Below are 18,864 nucleotides of genomic sequence, written 5' to 3'. Positions count from 1 at the left end.
CCCTGTGTCCCCTTCTGGGTCTGAACCTCTCCTGGGAGGGGGGGCGGTCTCTGGCTCCTTTGGGGGGGGCTCCCCTTTGTACTTACGTAACTAAATTTGATCATTTTCTCTTCTTAATCTGTCTCCCGTCTATTTGATTATTAGACCAGCCGGAAGATTCTAGAAGGGAAAGTTTCCTCCTCCCCCACGTCACCAAGTACAACAAGGCTTCTACTCGACTAGGACAGCCCTGCATTCACAAAGTCACAAAGTCAATGCCGCAGAGGCTCCCGGGCGTTTTCTGGGCCGTCGAGGCCTCCAGCCCTTTCCAGCGACAGTCTGACCGTGGACGGGCTGTGGGGTGAGTTTTTGCGGGTGCTGCTGGCCGTGCGCCCCGTCCTCCTCCAGGACCCCTTAGAATAAAAATCCTTCTGAGCAACCGATCCGTCAGCAGGTACAATTACTGTTGTCTCCCTCTTCCCTGTTTCTTCCCCAGGACATTGTTTTTATGAAACAAGACATTTACTGCTGGGAATATATCTTCGCTGCTGTATCTTTCCATTAGTAGCTCAGGAAAAAAAAAGTGGTTTGTGTGTTTCATTATTGGACCAGAATTCAGCAAACACCTTAAGCTGAGATGTGCTGGAAACAGCTGCACCTCCAGCCGACGGTGAGGCGAGCCTCCCACACTGGGTGATTTGCTTTAGCATTTTCTCCTAATCTACGGCGTGTTTCCTCTGCATCCTCCAGCCGTGTTTGCTGACAAAGAGATGCCTTCCGGTGTGTCGACAGATCATTTTCTGTTCATTGTTTCTGCCATGTTTACTGCAGCAGGGAGAATAAGTGGTTGTTTTTTGTCTGCTGCTATTATGCAAGAAATTTAAAGGAGCTTTCCCAGTATTTATCATCGCTGAGGTGAATGACGAGAAGGGCTGGTTGGACAGCCTGTGAGTGCACACGGCGCCGGGAGAGGCTGCGGGGGTTTTTCTTGAGGGGGTTTGTCTCCGTGTTCTGAAACCTTCCTTGTTTTTTTTATTATTGATTTTTGGAGAGAGAGAAACACTGATTTGCCGTTCCCCTCATTCATGCACTTGTTGGTTCATTCTTGCATGGTCCCTCACTGGGGCTTGAACCCACAACCCGGCGCATTGAGGATGACACTGCAACCAACTGGGCCACCCAGCCAGGGCTCCCGAAAGCTTATTTTTCTAAATGTCCTGCTGACCACGAGGATCCTATGTTGTCATTGACAATGTGTCCAGGCACGAGGCACCGGGGCCAGCTTCACCAGGGGTCATGGGTGGGGTGCGGTGCTTCAAACAGTTTGGTTTTATTTACCGTTTTTATTTTAAAGATTTTATGTACTTATCTTTAGAGAGAGGGGAAGGGAGGGAGAAAGAGAGGGAGAGGAACATCAGTGCGTGGTTGCCCCTCGCACACCTGCACTGGGGACCTGGCTGGCAACCCAGGCATGTGCCCTGTCTGGGAAGCGGCCCTTTGGTTTGCATGCTGGCACTCAATTCACTGAGCCACACCAGCCAGGGCCATTTACAGTTTTTTAAAATATAATTTATTGATTATGCTATTACAGTTGTCCCATTTCCCCCCTTTATTCCCCTCTGCCCTGCACCCCCCTCGCACCCACATTCCCCCCCTTTAGTTCATGTCCATGTGTCATACTTTTAAGTTCTTTAGCTTCTACATTTCTCATACTATTCTTACCCTCCCCCTATCTATTTTCTACCAACCATTTATGCTGCTTATTCTCTGTACCTTTCCCCCCATTCCCCCTCCCCCTCCCTGCTGATAACCCTCCATGTGATCTCTATTTCCGTGGTTCTGTTCCTATTCTAGTTGTTTGCTTAGTTTGTTTTTGTTTTTGTTTTAGGTGTGGTTGTTAATAATTGTGAGTGTGCTGTCACTTTACTGTTCATATTTTTTATCTTCTTTTTCTTAGATAAGTCCCTTTAACATTTCATATAACAAGGACTTGGTGATGATGAACTCCTTTAACTTGACTTTATCTGAGAAGCACTTTATCTGCCCTTCCATTCTAAATGATAGCTTTGCTGGATAGAGCAATCTGGGATGTAGGTCCTTGCCTTTCATGACTTGGAATACTTCTTCCCAGCCCTTCTTGCCTACAAGGTCTCTTTTGAGAAATCAGCTGACAGCCTGATGGGAACTCCTTTGTAGGTAACTGTCTCCTTTTCTCTTGCTGCTTTTAAGATTCTCTCCCTCTCTTTAACCTTGGCTAATGTAATTAGGATGTGCCTTGGTGTGTTCCTTCTTGGGTTCAACTTCTTCGGGACTCTCTGAGCTTCCTGGACTTTCTGGAAGTCTATTTCCTTTGCTGGATTGGGGAAGTTCTCCTTCATTATTTTTTCAAATAAGTTTTCAATTTCTTGCTGTTGTTCTTCTCCTTCTGGCACCCTTGTGATTTGGATGTTGGAACGTTTAAAGTTGTCCCGGAGGTTCCTAACCTCTCCTCATTTTTTTTAAATTCTTGTTTCTTCATGCTGTTCTGGTTGAATGTTTTTTTCTCCCTTCTGGTCCAAACTGTTGATTTGAGTAATGGTTTGCTTCCTGTTACTGTTGGTTCCCTGTACATTTTCCTTTATTTCACTCTTTATAGCCTTTACTTTTTTCTCTGTTTTGCGACCATACTCCACCATTTCTGTGAGCATCCTGATTACCAATGTTTTGAACTGTGCATCTGATGGTTGGCTATCTCTTCATTGCTTAGTTGTATTTTTTCTGGAGCTTTGATCTGTTCTTTCATTTGGTCTATATTTCCTTGTCTTGACGCACCTGTTACGTGTAAGGGGTGGAGCCTTAGGCATTTACCAGGGCGGGGCAACCCACGCCGTTGCGTTGTGATGCTGTCTGTGGGGGAGGGGTGCAAGAGGGAACAATGGCGCTTGCTCCACTCTCTGCCGGTTTTCAGTCACTTCCCCTGCTTCCCACAATCAAATTGGGCCCTTCTGGTGCTGATTCCCAGGTGTGCAGACTTGTGTACATTCCAGGACCCTGTGGGTCTCTCCAATGAACTCTCCTGTGAGAGTTCCCGCCACCACCTCAACCCCCACAGGTGTTTTCAATCAGAGGTTTTGAGGCTTGATTTCCCCGTTAGAGCCCTGGGCTGTGCGTTCTATCTCACCCCCCAGTTGTTCCTCCTGGTTTATCTGCACGCGCACGCGGGACTGCCCGCTCCACCAGCTGCTGCCTTGCCGAGAGCCCTCTCCAACCCGGCTCCCCGACTCCGCCCCTCCTACCCGTCTGGATGAATATTTCTTATTTAACTCCTTGGTTGTCGGGCTTCCAGACAGTTCTATTTTCTGGCAATTCTGGTTGTTTTTTGTTTTTAAATTCTTGTTGTCCTTCTTTGGGTTGTGCGAGGAGGCACAGCGTGTCTACCTATGCCTCCATCTTGGCCAGAAGTCCTATTTACAGGAACGTTCTGTAAGCCGCTTGACTGTGTTGGAGGATTGTTTTGTTTAAAGTTAGATCATATAACCTGCAAATCCACACAGGCAGGCACACTGAAGTCTAACACATCGCAACTCACGAAAGGTGGGCGAATGGGGAAGGGGCACGGTGCCGACCTTCTGCCCGTGGCACCCACGTCCCCTTTCCCAGGACACCTGACAGCCGTGCGGGGGGAGGGGCAGGAAGACGAGGCGAGGCTGCCAGCATGGAGCTGGACTTCGTGTCCGAACGATGCTGCTTCCCTGCCATCTCAGCGCGCCCCCAGCCCGCGGTTGAGGTGAGGCTGCAGAGGGGGTGAAGTGTGGGAGGCCCCAGGACACAGTAGGCCCTCAGGAAGACCTGCCGTCCCTTTCACCAAAGCCCTGGAGGTCTGGGTGGGAGACCAGGGTGGGAGGCCAGAGGTGCTTGGGCCCTGACCAGACTCTCCAGCCAAACAACTCCCTGCAGAGCTCAGACCGGGCTCCAGAGGGCGCCATAGGTCCAGTCACAGCTACACCAGGAGCCCCTGCTTACCCCAGCCCTTTCGAGCCCTTGCCTGCCGGCTGCCCAGCCCAGCATGGCTCGGGTGGATGAGCAGGAAGAGTCCTGATAGGTAAAAACAGGCCCGCTGCCTCACAGACTTGGGACAAGGGGAGGCTAGATGTGCCGTGTCCTGACCTTGGGGCCGACATTACCACCTGACTCCACCGTTTCCTCCCCTCCCCCACTGGTTCCAGAAACAGGTCTCCCCACCTAGTCCCCTAGAGTATGCCTCCCAGGGTCCCCACCTCCCTGCTTGGAGCGGCTCAGCATCCTCCATTGCATCCTCTGATCTCGGCCATGGTCAAGACCGGCTGGCCCCAGCGGCACAGAGCTTCCTCGAGTGCTACCAGGCACAGACCCGGCGGCAGCCCCTGCAAAGCAGCCGGCGTTCCCCTGGACGTGACCTTGCCACGTGGTAACCTTGCCACGGGGATGCACCCTCTGCCACGACACCCTCGGCATGGGCTAGGAACCGGTCGCTTTCTCCCCAGCTGCCCCTCGGGGAGGCAACCCCCCCCACACCCCCGTCCCAAAGTGTCCCACAGGGGAAGGGAAGCAGGGCTCCTCCAAAGCCTGATGCCTGCCCTGCTGCAGGGCAGCCTGAAGGGGAAGCCAGCAGGGCACAGACAGTGCTCAGGCCCTGGGCCAGGCTGGAGCAGGCAGGAGAAGGGCAAATGCTCTTTTTTTTTTTTAAGATTTTATTTATTTATTTTTAGAGAGGGAAGGGAGGGAGAAAGAGAGAGAGAGAGAAACATCAATGTGCAGTTGCTGGGGGCCGTAGCCTGCAACCCAGGCCCTGACTGGGCGATGCTTTGGTTTGCAGCCCATGCTCAATCCACTGAGCTATGCCAGCCAGGGCACAAATGCTCTTTTTAATAAACCAGGAAAAAGGGGGCTTCTCAAGCTTGTTTGGGGGAGGGGCGAGGAGCCCAGAAAGGGGAGAAAGGAGAGAGGGGCGCAGGGAAAGGACCACACCCCCTCCAGCAGCCTAGACCCCCGGCAAGCCTGTGCCTTCACCGACCTGTGCAGCAGTTCCTGGGGAGGGGAGTGAGCTGGGCTGCTGCCCCGCACAGGGAGCGTGGGGTGGGAAATGGCGGCCCACCAAGAGGGACCTGAGGAGAAAGCCAAGCCCCCTGAAAACCCACCCCTGGAGGTGCTCACATTTGGGGGGGCCTTGGGCTGCCCAGCATGTTGGGAACAGAGGCTCAAGCCATTTAAAAATATTACATCAGGGGCACCTCACAAGCTGGGGCACGTGGGACCCCCAGGGCACCGGACACCTGGTCAGCAGGGGCAACCACACGGTGGCAGAAACTTGACTCTGGGCTCCCGCATGGGCTTGAAAGCCCTGGGCCCCTGGCCACTCAGGGGCACCAGACGCTCTGAGCCCCTTCCTGGGGGCCCAGAGACCCCAGGCTGCCGACGCCCACATCTCCTCTGAGGCTGCAGGCAGGGACACCTGGGCACAAGTTCCCCTCTCCACCAGCTGGTCTCCAAGGCTTCTCACGTCTGTGCACAGCCGGCACTCACGGGGTGCCGAGCCCGAGGGAGACCCCAGCAGCCTTGGCCCTAAGGACACGGCCGGGCTGGGCAGGGGTGAGGGAGTGGAGCGCCCCACTGCACGCGAGTGAGCCCACGGCCGCACCCCCGGCTGTGCCGATGGTCCTCCTGGGGAGCAGAGGCAGTGAGTCATTTGTCCAGGTCCCCCAGCGGTGACCCCCCGGGGTCCTGGCTGCGGATGGGCTCAGTGGGGCCCCAAGCGGAGGTGGGGAACCTTGAGCCGCCCCCACCCCCAGCACAGGCACACAGGCACCGCCTGGGAGCAGCGTGCAGCTGTACACCGACCCGCGCCGGTTCAGTGCCTAGCTGGAGTTGCTCTCTCTCATCTCTGCAGGCAGCGCTCTGAGAGCACCTGCTGCTGTGGAAGCCCGCTCCCCCGCCCAAGACGGTGTGGCCAGCCCTGCGTGGGCGCCCCTGGCAGCGACCAGGCTCACCGCACTGCCGAGGGCAGGGCCTTCACCACGGTGCCCATGCTCCCCCTCCACAAAAGGGAAACCGAGGCCCTGCGGGCAGCTGTGCTGTTTGCCCACCTCCTCCACCCGGCAGAGCCAGCCAGTCCGCCGCAGTGTGGCTGCCGGGACGCGTCTCCTGACAGACGCACTGAAAGCCGATGCTGAACGCGGTGTGGACACCGGGGCTGGAGGACGGGGCGGCCGGGTCACACCCATCAGCTGACACAGACAGGGACCCCTCAGTCCCCATCTGTTAAAGGGGCTGTGCCTGCCGCCGCCCACCTCCCTGAGTTGCAGTGAGGAGCCTCTCAATGGTCCGTCCGGACAGACCCTGTGGGAACCCGTGGGAGACACAGAGTGTCACACCTGTGCCCCACGGGTGCCCTGTGGCTCTGCGTTCCACAGCCAGGTCTGAAGGTCACGGGCTGTGTCTGTCCCCCAGGTGTCCTGGGCGTGTGTTTCCTCAGACCCACTGGTGTCCCTCTGTCCCCCCCTCCCAAGGGCACATGGGGGGCTGGGGAGCACCAGGCGGCAGCACATCGACACAGCAGCCTGGTGGGGACCCGTCAGGCTGAGGGGTGTCTGGGGGCCTCGTGGCCTGTTGGACACAACCCCGCCAGCGGGGTGGGCGTCCCCGACTGGGACACACACTGGGCACCAGGCCCCCTGCCTGCAGCTGGGCCCCGGTCTGGACCCCTCTAGCCCAGGAGCCTTGCGCCCTCTCCCAGGGCCCCGGGGCCCACTGTCCCCCACATGCCCACCCCCAGGGGCCCCTCAGCTGGGCACAGACGGGAGGGGAGTATCCAGGCTTTGCTGCACTTCTCACTGTAGAGCAGAAGTGACCTCACAGGCGCCCCCAACCTTGAGCCCTCCCCTAAGCCAGCAGGCAGACAGGAGGGATGGATCTTGGGTGGATCTGGAGAACTTGGGGAGCCCTGGGTGGGGGCAAGAAGGCTAGGCCTGGGGAGTCCGGTTCCAGCCAGGTCCCGGGCCAGAGGTTTGGTAGGGTGCGGGGCTCAGAGGGTCCCAGACACCAGGCCCCACGCAGGTGGGTGGCAGAGAGAACTGTCCTTTTGCCCAGCTGCTTGAGGGCAGAGACATGTATGTCCCCAGCCCAGGGGAAAAGGGGCTCCGAGGGGAAACCAAGGCAGGCTCCTGTCAGTGCCTCCACAGGGCCGACCCCTGTGGGCGCCCCCTCCACCCATCCAGCTCTGAGCAGGCTCCCTGCCCGGGCTGACCAATGAGCGTGGCCGCTGCAGTCTTTCCCAGGAAGAGCCCGCCCCTTGGGGAACTCAGCGGCTCCCGTGGGGCCCTGTCTGTTCTCTGGGGAGCCCGCCGCCCCACTCCACGGCTCCCCTGTGGCTCCCTCGGCCGGCTGGTGCGTCTCTGTCTCTCACTCCCGAGCCTGGTGCCACCGAGGCTCAGGTAACTAACAGGCTTGTTAAACCTCATTCGCGCCTGGGAGGGGAGCAGACACTCTCCGAGCACTGTGACAGGAACTGGCGGGCAGGGGATCCCCACTGCGGCGGGAGATGGGGACAGGCACACCAGGCAGTGTTCGAGGAGGGGCTGACCCCTCCAGGTCACCCCTGAAGAAACAGACCCAAGAAGGAAGGGCAGGTGGCCCACAGGCCCCCTCACTGCCCTGCAGGGCTGCCCCACACCGGTGACAGGCTGCACCTCCTCCGCCCCACCACCCCAGGCTGGAGGGGCGGCCTCCAGGTCACATGGGCCACCCCCAACTCTGTGTGAGTGACAGTCGGGGTCCCTCCAGACCAGGGATTGCTGCCTGGCTGAAGGGCCCTGCAGACACCCCTGGGGGAACGGTGAAGTGCCAATCTGTAGTTCCAGAAGTGAGTCCAGCATCACACTGGGGTGCAGGTCACTGGGCAGGGCACCCCCAGAACCGGGCAGGAGCGCAGGCAGGACTTGGGGGAGGGGAGAATGGGGGGTTGGTGGAAAAGACAGAAGAGCCTGGGGAGGCAGGACGGAGGCGGCTCAGCCAAGGTCCCCAGGAGGGTGACAAGAATGTCTGTAGGCTCCGGCGGTGCTAAGGGCCAGAGCCCCCTCCCAGAGGGGTCCCTCCAGCCCCACATTCTCGGGGGTCCCCCGAAGAGGCCGAGGTGACAGTGCAGCAGCTTTATTGACCAGACACAGCAGCAAAAACACAGCAGAAGTGAGGCCCGGACAGCCCCGCCTGGCCAAGCGCTCAGGCTGCCTGGAGCCCAGTCCGGGGGCCCCAGCACCTCTCCCCGAGCCGTGCTGTCGCCCGGCCTCACCCCTGCTCTGAGTGCCCCCCTGAAATAAGGGAACCAGCAGGGGGCCAAGTCCTGGAGGGGTCGGGAAGGCGTGTGGCACCCAGATGGGGACCAGCACTGGGTTCGGCGGCCGGCAGGAGGCAATTCGTGCAGGGCGGCGGGGGCGTGCGGGTGGGTGGGTGGGCGAGCAGCCGGCTCACCACACAGAGCACTTGTGAGCAGGGTTCATGGGCGAGTCTCTGGGGCAATGGAAGGCCCGGCCAAACTCCTCGAACTGGGACACGCTGCCCAGCACCCTGGGTGGGAGGAGAGACCCACAAGTGTGGGTCCCAGCACCCCCAGTCGTCCCTTCCCACCAGCACCTGCGCCCATCCCGGACACAGGGCCCAGCTCGGCCCAGGCAGCCGGGGGGGCGTACCTGTAGTGCTCAGGGGCGTGCTTGTCGGTCAGCACCTGCAGGTAGATGGACTGCGACCGCCGCTTGATGCACCAGTTCTGGGTCGGGGACCGGCGTGCAGGGCGGGAGAGTGGGGGTGAGTCCGGGCGTCCGCGGCCCGAGCCCTGCAACCGCCCCCCACAGGCCCCAGCCCACTAGGCCTGGAGCTCCCGCCCGCACCCACAGGGCCGTTCCCCGCCCCCACACGGCCCACCTGAGCGAAGGCAATGAAGAAGAGCTGGTTGTGTGTGTACTTGAGCCGGTGCAGGGGGTGCTCCGGGCCATGCTCCCGCACCCACTTCTGGTAGGCCTGGGGGTGCAGGGGGCAGAGCTGCGGTGGTGCCCGCAGCGGGGCGGCCTGACTCGCCCTCCACCCACTCAGCCCTGGCCGCACACATCCACCACACTGAGCCCCCGGCTCCCTGCCTTCCTGCTCCCCGAGCTGCGTTCCCTCCCACGAAGGCTAACCCCGGGCAGGTGCCACCCCCTCCAGGCAGCCCTCCCTGCTCTCCAAACCAGGGTCTGGGAGTCCCTCCTTTTCCAGAGGACCTCTTGCTCCGCACAGGCCCCAGCCTCCCGGGCCAGAGGGCAGCAAGATGGGGAGCAGAGGTGCCTTCAGCCCCCAGCCCTCCCCTGAAGGGCCCGAGGCCTGGCCCCGGCAGCTCACATAGTAGGCCAGCTTGAGACCCCCCATGTCTGCGATGTTCTCGCCAAGTGTGTGCTTCCCATTCACCTGCGAGAAAGGAAAAGGGGGACCAGGGGGCTGCATGGGGCCCCGCTGACCTCCCTCAGGCCTCGCGCCGGGGCCCCTGCACGCCCCGCCCCTTTCCCCGAGCACTGCGGAAGGACTCCAGCCCCTCTGGGTCTCGGGGCCCTGGGAAGCCCGTGTGAGCACGCTCCCATGCACGTGTGGGTGTGCACACACCCCTGAGCGTGTGCGCACGGACCTGCACAGGGCTTGCTCAGGCGCGTGCGCGTGCGCGTGCCGGGCCAGGCGTCTCACCCGCTGGTTGTAGACGGTGAAGTTGTCGTAGAGGTGGACGATGCACTCAGCCTTGCGCAGGAAGCGGCTGTAGGAGGCCTCGGTCCACCAGTGCAGCAGGTTGCCGGAGCGGTCATACTGGCCGCCTGTGCGGACGGGCAGGGTGGGGTGAGCCTGGCCCTCACCTCCACAGCCCGAGCTGGGCATCGAGCCCATCCCCCCACCCCCACCGGCCAATGGAGACGGAGGGGCCCTGCGGGGCCTCAGTCAGCCGGTCAGCACCCTGCCCTCGCTGCCTGTCTTCCCCTCCCCCGCCGTCCCCTCGACCCCCGGGCCTCACCCCAGTCGTCGTAGCCGTGGGTCAGCTCGTGCCCGATGATGGTGCCGATGCCCCCGTAGTTCAGAGACCTGGGCCCACGCGGCGGCAGCGTCAGGCCCCGCCTGCCTTCTGAAAGCGCCTGGCTGCTGCCCCGGCCCCCAGAGGCCCTGTCCAGGCCCCGGGGGGTGGGTGACCCAGGGAGGCCCCTGGGGTGTCCGCGGGTCCCAGGGCACCCCCGCCCCAGCTTCCTCATGGGGCATGTGGAAGGGGCCACTGGTAACTGCGCTCCTGCCTTTTAGGGAATAACACCTCACAGAGTGGGGGGTGGGGGTAGAGACCAGGACGGAGGGGGGCAGGAGGGAAACTGAGGCACCCCACTCGGGATTTGGCCTTTTTCTTCATCACTAGCACCGCTCCACTTTTGAAACACTTAATGACACGTCCAATGAGGTAAGGTGGGGGACTCAAGACATTAAAAAAAAAAACTCTCCGCATTTCCCTAAATTACTAAGGATGAAGGAGGACTGTGGGGACCCAGGGTCTGCACACGCCGTGACTCCCGGGCCCAGCCCTGGGCTGGGGGCAGTGTGAGCAGCCCCACCCACCGTGGAGACAAGGCCGGGTTCTGGGTTGTGTACTCACTGTGGAAAGTCAGGGTCGTACAGAGTGGGCTGCAGGATACCAGCGGGGAAGACTGCGCGGAGGGTGTGGTCAGCGGGAGACCAGCCCACCTCCAAGCCCCGCCCCTCTCAGGACACGCCCCTTTCAGGGCCCGCCTCTTACCCATCTGGTTCTTGTTGGGTAGGTAGTAGGCGTTGAGTGCTTGGGGGGGAAGCAGCCACCTGTGGGGAGGGGCTGAGGTCAGCTGGGCGGGGGGGACACTCCCCCACTACCCTCACCTCCCAGCCAACTTCTCCTAGAGGGCCGTTCTTGTGGCCCAGCCTACAGCCACGTCCTGGGCCTCCCTCAGGCTGATCCCCAGCGACCCCAACCCTGACAGCACCCGCTCATGGCCTGCACAGGCCCTGTGCCCCCTGCACCAGCTCGGCACGAGGCAGTTCGCCGCACCAACCTCCTGGCTGCCGTGAGGCGCCCTTCCCCCATGGCACCTCCCCGCCCCCCCAGCTCTGGGCCCGGCACCCACGTGGACTTGTCCACCTCCTGCCGGATCTTCTTGACTGAGAGCTGGATGCTGAAGCGGATGCTGTTTAGGATGTTCTTGAAGTAGGTCTTCTCGTGGACCTCAAACTGCACAGGGGACAGGCGGCACTCAGCGGCAGGCTGGGGCAGGCCACGTGCCCGCCCCCAAGCATCAGCTGAGGCCTGGCTCTCGCTCCCCCTCTGCAGTGGCAGTGGGCTCCCGGGGCGTCATGGCCACAGTCCTGGCGAAGCCCAGCTGCTCAGGCTGGGCAGGAACAGGCCAGGGGGCAGGCCCACCTCATACTCTTTGTCCACGGCCTCAGGTTTGAGCAGGAAGTCGGGGTAGCCCACCATCACCATCATGTGCTGGAGCTGCAGACGGAGGAGGGGGCAGTGAGCGTGGGCCGGGCCTCAAGTAACAGCCCCCACCCACCGAGGAGCGAGCTCCAGCTCCAGATCAGGGGTGCGGCTCAGAGATCGAGGCAAGCAGGTGGGTGATGCCAACTCCACCAAAGGCACCTTGGTCCCTATGGTTGTCCCAGAGCTAGGCACATAGTAGGTCCTCAGTAAGTATGAACCAACAGACGGGAATGGGGTCCCACATCACCTTGGCCCGAGCTGCCGCCTTGGTCTCGGCGTCCATCCAGTCCAGCTCCTCCAGGCGCTGGCCCAGGATGTACTTGATGTCCTCCACCAGCTGCTGCACCTGCGGGGTCAGGGCTTGGGGTTCACAGGCTGGCCAGGAGGAGCTCAGCCAGGGGCCCCCAACACCTGGCACGGGGCGTCCCCCAATCAGTCAGCACCACTTCGTAAGCTCAGGGCTGGTGTTGAGCACCAAGGGAGACCTTGGCGGTGGGGATCCAGGCCCTGCACCCCAGACAAAAAGCTCCCAGTCTGGAAGGGGGCAAGCTGCCCCAGCAACGGTCACACACATCCCTGAGGCCATGCCTACCGAGCGCATTACAGAGGGTGGGAAGAGCTCGGTGGGGAGGGCCTCCTGTGGCTGACAGACCAGGTGGGCTTCCTGGAGGAAGAGGCCCGGTGAAAGCAGCAGGGAGCTTCAGAGAGGGCATGACCCTAAACTGGGTGCAGGGGCATGTGTGGGGCTCCCCCCCCCTCAGGCCGAGGCCATGCAAGGACCCCATGCCCCACACCCCCACCCCCAAGCCCAGGGCAGGCTGACCTTGGCCTTGCTGGCGGCTGAGAAGTGCTCATGGACAAAGAGAGCGCCCAGAGCCATGCCAAAGTGGCGGTTGGCCTGGCCCAGGCAGACGCGGGCCAGCTCCTGGGGCTTGTCGCTGCCCTCCATCTCCCGTGCCAGCTCATGCAGTGCCTCTCGAAAGGGCGGCGACAGGTGCTCACTCAGGACCACCACCACGCGCCACACCAGGTAGTTGTGCAGGATCCTGAGGGCCAGGGGAAGCCGCTGGGTGTCCGGACGGGCTTGCCTGCTGGGGCCACCCCAGTGTATCCCCCTGCTCCCCCATACTCCCGAGCCTGGGGTGGGACCGATCACCCCCAGGAATGGGGGTCATTCCAGGCACACAGAGGCAGAACCCGGAGTGGCCCCGTCAGGGAAAAGGGCGGGGTCCGCACACAGCAGGACACACCTCCGCCCCACCCCAGCACAGCCTCCGATGCTGCCGGGTCACAGGTCAGCATCGTTGTCTGACTTGCCATGGGGAGGGACAGTGGGCACTTCTGGTGACCACGTGCCTCAGAGCTGACCTGGAGAGGCCTCTGCTCCTCTTTCAGGTGGGCAGAGAGCAGGCTTCCTCCCCACCAATGTCCCTGGGGGGGGCAAAGCTGTGGCCACACTTGCCCTTTCCAGTGTTCAGACCCACTCAGGCCTCACTGTCCCCAGATGCATGCAGCCCAGGAGGCCCACAGCCCTGCTCAGGGTGCCACAGGGTGGGTGGGGCAGCCATGTCTGAACCCAGGGACAGGACTCCTACTCCAGTGCTCCCCACTCACCCCCCCCCAGAGCGGCTCCCGCACCAAGGTGGAGGTGGGGGGGTCAGGCTGACCAAGAGGCTGGGGTGCAGGGGAAGGGCCACCTGGGTGCTGGGGGGCCGCTGTACCTCCGGGGTGTGGAGCGGATGAGCTGCGACACCTGCTGCATGTAGTCCGTGGCCAGCAGCACCACCTCCTCGTCCTCGGAGAAGTCCTCCTGGAAGATCTGGTCCAGCAGCCACTTCCACCGCAGCTGTGGGGGTGCGGGCGGGGACGGTGGGCCGGGGGCGCCAGGGCCACAGATGACAGGGAGGGGTCAGGGACGTACCAGAGGACGCGGAATCCCAGGGAGGGGAGGGCTCAGGGGCTGGGCACCCGCACCTCCCCGACCGCAGCCGGGCCGCACTCACGTGGGGGGTGATCTTCTGCAGCTGTCCCAGCGTCACCTTGTTGTACATGGAGCTGACGTCGCGACGGAGGTCGTCGTACTCGGACACCGTGATCTGCGGAGGAGAGCGGGTTGGGCCGGCCCTGCCCGACGGTCCCCGGCCCCCAGCCCTGGGCAGCCCCCCTGCTCACGTTGGCCAGCCGCTGCTCCAGCTGCAGGATCTCCTGGGCCTTCTGCTCCACGGCGTCGGCGCCCAGCAGGCCGAGCAGCCGCTCCATGAACACGCGGTACGCCGCCAGGATCTGCACCGGGTCGGCCCGTCGAGGGGTCGAGGGTGGGGTCAGCACTAGGCCCTGGTCCACCCCTGCGGAGCCCACACCTTCCCTGCGCCCCACCCCCAGGCCCTCCCCCCCCCACCTTCTCACTCTCCTCATCCTGAGCTAAGTACAGGGTCCTCTCTGGCAGGGTGAGCCCATCCTGGTCAATCTGGGGAGAGAGGTGGGGGCTCAGAGGTCAGAGGTCAACAAGCCACATTCAGACAAACAGACTGAATTTCCAATCAAAGGCCCAAACAGGCATCCACTGCCATGGCCCCTCCCTCTATCCAGAGAAGAGGGAGTAGAAGCTCCCCACCCCTATCGGCCTACTGGGGGTGAGCGAGGGGAGATCCTCGCCCCCCAATCTTTCCTCCTGTAAGCCTTTGCTTTCCCCACCTGTGAGGGACCTCCCCCACCAGTGAGGGGCACTCGCGCTGACATTTGAGGCCCGCACCCGGCCTGCCGCCGCAGCGGCGCAGGGCTCAGGGGCACACAGCTCCCGCCGCACCCGCACAGCCTGCCACAGGGCTGCGACATTGCAGCTCCGCGGCTCCACTGAACACCGCAGTTGCTCGAGGGAAATTACTTGCGCCCTCCTCCTGCGCTCTGCCAGCGCGCGCTCCGGTCCTCTGCTCTCCCTCCCCCTCCCCTTCTGCACAGGTCTCTGGGATGCCGGGCCCTGCGCCCCCGGGTCCCTGGCCGCTGGCGGGGGTGCCTGGGGAGCGGGGGGACACTCACGCGGATGACGTAGCGCGAGGAGTTCCTGTCGTCCAGGCTCACGGTGAGTGAGAAGAGCGCGGCGGCGCTGTACACGCCCTGCGCTTTGTACAGCAGGCGGTTGAGGTCCCAGCGCGCCGCGGACCCCGCGTGCTCGGCGGCGCCCCCCAGGTCCCAGCCCCCGCAGTCCTCGATGACCTCAAGCATGGGCCTCGGGCCGAGCCTCTCGATCTCACGCATGTCCAGGCACGAGCGGAAGAAGGCGCGCACCTTGCGCTGGGCCGCACCGCCGGGCCCGCCCCCGGGCCGCGCCAGCAGGCGCCGCAGGCGCTCCTCGTTCTGCTCGCCGATGGCCGCGATGGTGCCGTAGGTGAGCTTGTCGTCCGGGATGGCGTGGCGCCGTAGCCAGCCACCGCACGCGAAGGAATAGAAGTCCTGGCACGGGTCTATGCTGGCGTCCAGGTTGGCGGCCAGGAAGCGGGCGGCGCGCGCGAAGGCCTTGCGCTCCGGACAGCCCTCGGAGCAGGCGCCGCCGCCCGCCGGGCCGGGGCCCAGGTACTTGAGCGCCAGCATGGCGGCCAGGATGGCGCAGAGGCCGGCAGCGAACACCAGCCCCGACAGCAGGCACACCTCGCGCCGGTTCCAGCGTGGCAGCCCGGCCCGGGCTCCGGTGGTGCTGCGCCCAGCGCTCAGCGGGAAGCCAGGGGGCAGCGAGGACCCGCGCGAGCCCCCGGTGCCGCACCGGCTCACGTACTTGACCTCCTGGAACTCGTCGTAGTGCGCAGTCATCGAGTACGGGGCCTCCATGGCGCTGCTGACGCCTCCCCGCAGCCCTGGGCGGTCTTGGCTACAGGATCCACCGGGCTGCTGGCCTGCGGTCTGGCCCCCACATGGCCCCCCGGGCCGCAGCTGCCGGAAGGGTAGACGCAGGCTTAGAGAGGCACTGAGAGGGGCACCTCTGGGGCCCACAAGCACGACGGAAAGGGGTGCAGGCTTAGGTCCAGAGACAGGAGGTCACCCTTGTCCCCACCGACGAGCAGGCCTGGCGCCTGACCTCCCTGCGCCGCTGGGAGAATGAGGAAAGGGGGAGGCTCGGAGGGGCCGCCACTCCCCGTTTGCGCAGTGGCCTCGTTTGGCCCGTCTCCTCCCTCCCCAGTGCCTGTCGCAGATGTGGGAGTCCCCTGATGGAAAGCTAGGGACACGGGGCACGAGGCCTGGCACGTAGTAGGCCTTCAGTGAAAGGCTGTTTCGCTTCCCCTTGCCTTTCTTGTCCGAGACCTGCCACAGCGAATGCCAGGTGGGGAGGGGAGAGCGGAGGCTGGAAAAAGGAGGCGCGGTCAGGGTTGCGTCTATGCGGACCCTGAAGCGTCTTCAGCTCCCCGGGCTGGGGCTGGATGTTCAAGAAAGAGGCTGAAAAACCAAACTTCCCCCTGGCGGGTGTCAGCCGGCCCGCCCTCAGCCCTGCCCTCCTCCTGTCCACGAGCTAGAATGTCCACGAGCCCCTTTCCCAAGCGTCGCGCGCGCCGTCGGGCCCAAGAACGGGGAGAACCCACGACGGCCCTAGAATCCTGGACCCAGTACGGTCCCCGGCCTCCCCGTGCCCGCCCTGGGCTACTCCCGGCTTCAACAGGTTCTCCCTGGAACCCAAACTTGGGCGAAGTTTCCCCCCTGGCGCGGAGGGAGTCGGCCCCGCGCGCCCCGAGCCTGGGCGCCGAGCCGCGCAGTCCGCGGAGCCGGAGAGCCCAGCCTGGGAGTCGCAGGCGCAGCCGGAGCCGGAGCGGCGAGGACGCAGACAAAGCCCAGAGGCTCGCCGCGGCGGCGGAGGTGGCGGCGGTGGTGGCCGCGGCAGCAGAGGACAAGAGTGTCACTTACCCATCAGGTGCGCGTCCGGGCGGAGCGGGATCAGAGCGGGTCGAGCCGGACCCGGAGCCCGAGCCCGAGCCCGAGCCGGAACCGGAGCCGGAGCCGGAGCGGGGCGGGCGGCCGCTCTCTCCGAGCGTCCGCCGCTCCTTTGCAGCCGCGCCGCGCCGCGCCGCCCGCCGGCCCCGAGGGAGGGGGCGCGCGGGCTGCTCCACCCTCCTCCGCCCGCCCCCCTCACCCCCTCCTTCCTCTCGCCTCCATCCAGGCTACCTGGCAGCCGGGTGGGAGCTCGGGGCCGGTGACGACGGCCGCGGGGACCCGCTCTCGAGGGTCTTGCGCCGACTCCGGGCTCGGGGATTCCAGTTCCACCCGCGTCCCGGAAAGAGTGAGGGCGCCGGCTAACCCCGGGAAGGGGTCCCCTCCGATCTCATGCCCCGACTCGAGGCTGCCCACCCGCCCGCCGATAAGGGGCTCAGCCTGGAGGTGAGGCACTCGGGCCGTGCCAGCACAGGCCTGGAGCCCTGAGCGCCCAGGAGGACTCCCCGAAAAGCTGCGGAACGCCGCGTCCTTACAGCGCGGGCGGAGAGCGGGCTGCAATTAGGGGACTCCCCAGCCCTCCGCTTCAGCCCGGGCCCACCCAGACCTCCCCTGGGCACGGCCGGGGCTGCGGTCACCCGCGCAACCCTCCCCCAGCCTGCGCTGGAGGAGGAGCCCCGGGGGCTGCTGCAGGAAGGGGCCCCGGGGGTGAAGCTGCATCCCTCCGCCCGCACCCTGTCTGGCCTGGGCTTCCACTGCTCGGGAAGCCCCTGACCGGAGGGGAGCCCGCCCTGCCGGCGACAGGGAGGCTGCATGCCCGGCCCTGCGGGCCGGTCCTCAAGCAGGCCCTGGGCCTCAGGACCCTGGCGTGCAGCCTGGCGGGAGGACAGGGTAGGTGTGGGGCGACTCTGAATGTGTCCGCCCACCACCTTCTTCCCGGACAACCTGCGTTTTAAAGAGGGAGTCAGTCCCCTCCCACCGCGCCGGCCTCTCAGGCGGAGCCCACGTCTGCCGGGCTCGCATCGGCATCCGCCAGAACTTGGACCCGCTGTTTCTGGGGTCTCCGCTTTCTTTGCCCTGCCCGGGCCTCCCCACCTCTGCTCTCGCGGTCCCGAGAGGGCGTCCCACGAAGCACTAGCTCGTCCGGGCCTGCAGGACTGGCCCAGACACTATCTGAGAGCTTCAGGCTGCTGTGGAGCCCCGTCTGATGGGAAGCACCAAAGCCAGGAGCTAGAGGATCTATCACCTTGTCCCTCCCTGGGCCCCTACCCCTGAGTGGCCACCTCTGTCCCCACTCTGCCTGTCCTGTGTCCGGCCACCTGTCCATCTCTGAGCCACTGCTCTGGGTACTCTCTGCCTCCACCTCTGGCCATCTCCGGTCCTCCTCTGTCCATTATGCTCTTCTTGGGTCTAATTAATTCCGCAGAAGAGAGGTGGAATTATGTAAAATGTGGCGATTCCACGGTTAGGGGGGGTTCGGGGGGGAGGGCGGTGGCAAAGTGGCTCTTTGTGCTTTTAATCTGCGTTTTTCCCTCAACAACGTGTCTCCGGAAGGGTAATTTTCCAGCCTTTTCAGGCCCTGATTGGTATCATTTCTCCAGCAATGACAGCTTTTATTTTCCCCGAAATGAATGCCGTGAAATTTCCAAGAAATATAAAAATGGATATTGTCTCAGGGAGCCGAGGCTCTTCCGGCCGAAAGGCAGAAAGGCGCAAAGGCAGCCCCGCTCGCCCGGGGACCTGAGCGCCCAGTTGTGGGGTGGAGGCGGGGAGACCCTCAGCTCCTCCTGTGCCCCCTCCCCCCCATCAGCTGTGTGCATCTCCTTCCGGCCACCCCTCTCCCAGGCTCAGCCGCCGTTGACCTGTCCCTGCTCCCCGCCAGGCCGCCCTGCCGGCGGGCCTCACTTGCCTGCTCCGAGAGGCACCTCACCCCCCACAGCCTGCCCTGGGCTCGGCAGCCAGCACCACCCCCGACCCTGGGGCTGAGCCCGCGAGCCCTCAGTCCCGGTGGCCCTGCCAGCCCACCAGTAAGAGCAACCGGGCCTCGCCTCCCTCGCCCCGCCCCCCACCTCTCTACGGAGGGGAAGCGAGCAGAGGTGCCTGGGACTCCCTCACTTTCTTACTGAGGCTCTTTCCAAGCTCTTCTCCCTCACGGCCAAGGTGACCGCCTGAGGAGTGACACAGGGACTGGACGCGGCGGCAGCGTCCAGCCAAGCCCCGAGCGAGGCCCACGGATGTCCCAGCTTGGGCGGTGGGGGGAGCGGGAGTGAGGGAGTGTGGCCAGAGCCGTCTTGGAAGGAGAAGTCCCGAGCGACGTGAAGGACGGAGGTTAGGGGTTGTGGTCAGCTCCTGAACCCCTCCCCGCCACCCCTTCCCCGGCCCCGGCCCAGCCCAGCCCAGCTCAGCCCAGCCAGAATCGCGTTCCGGGGCAGGGGTGCAGAGCAGCCCTGGCTGGC

At 63.5% G+C, this 18,864-nt stretch overlaps 1 protein-coding gene across 1 annotated transcript; it reads right to left on the bottom strand.

The window, feature by feature from the left end:
• Positions 1 to 8,456: 8,456 nt before the first annotated feature.
• ECEL1 (endothelin converting enzyme like 1) lies at positions 8,457 to 16,471 on the bottom strand. Its single transcript, XM_045845730.1, has 18 exons — positions 16,385 to 16,471; positions 14,534 to 15,421; positions 13,896 to 13,964; positions 13,670 to 13,780; positions 13,501 to 13,593; positions 13,219 to 13,343; positions 12,321 to 12,543; positions 11,745 to 11,843; positions 11,435 to 11,509; positions 11,142 to 11,245; positions 10,781 to 10,839; positions 10,640 to 10,691; positions 10,019 to 10,086; positions 9,700 to 9,824; positions 9,364 to 9,429; positions 8,911 to 9,006; positions 8,679 to 8,755; positions 8,457 to 8,556 (listed from the first exon to the last, which is right to left on the bottom strand). Exons 2-18 carry the CDS (start codon positions 15,317 to 15,319, stop codon positions 8,457 to 8,459), a joined length of 2,328 nt encoding a protein of 775 aa, XP_045701686.1. The 5' UTR covers positions 15,320 to 15,421; positions 16,385 to 16,471.
• Between the last annotated feature and the right edge of the window lie 2,393 nt (positions 16,472 to 18,864).

This window comes from Phyllostomus hastatus, unplaced genomic scaffold, assembly GCF_019186645.2.
Source record: "Phyllostomus hastatus isolate PE091 unplaced genomic scaffold, TTU_PhHast_1.1 phas_contig_477, whole genome shotgun sequence".
In the NCBI taxonomy this organism is placed as follows: Eukaryota; Metazoa; Chordata; class Mammalia; order Chiroptera; family Phyllostomidae; genus Phyllostomus; species Phyllostomus hastatus.
Note: the sequence above shows the minus strand (reverse complement) of the source record. Positions and strands in the feature narration are given on the sequence as shown.

Bases quoted from the DNA above. Each gene is read 5' to 3' on its own strand.
- ECEL1 (XM_045845730.1), bottom strand. From the start codon at position 15,319: ATGGAGGCCCCGTACTCGATGACTGCGCACTACGACGAGTTCCAGGAG. The intron at 11,510-11,744 runs GTGATGTGGGAC...CTCCGTCTGCAG, and splicing joins AGGCGGCAGCTCGGGCCAAG to CTCCAGCACATGATGGTGAT. The intron at 11,246-11,434 runs GTGGGCCTGCCC...TCCCCTGTGCAG, and splicing joins CCGTGGACAAAGAGTATGAG to TTTGAGGTCCACGAGAAGAC.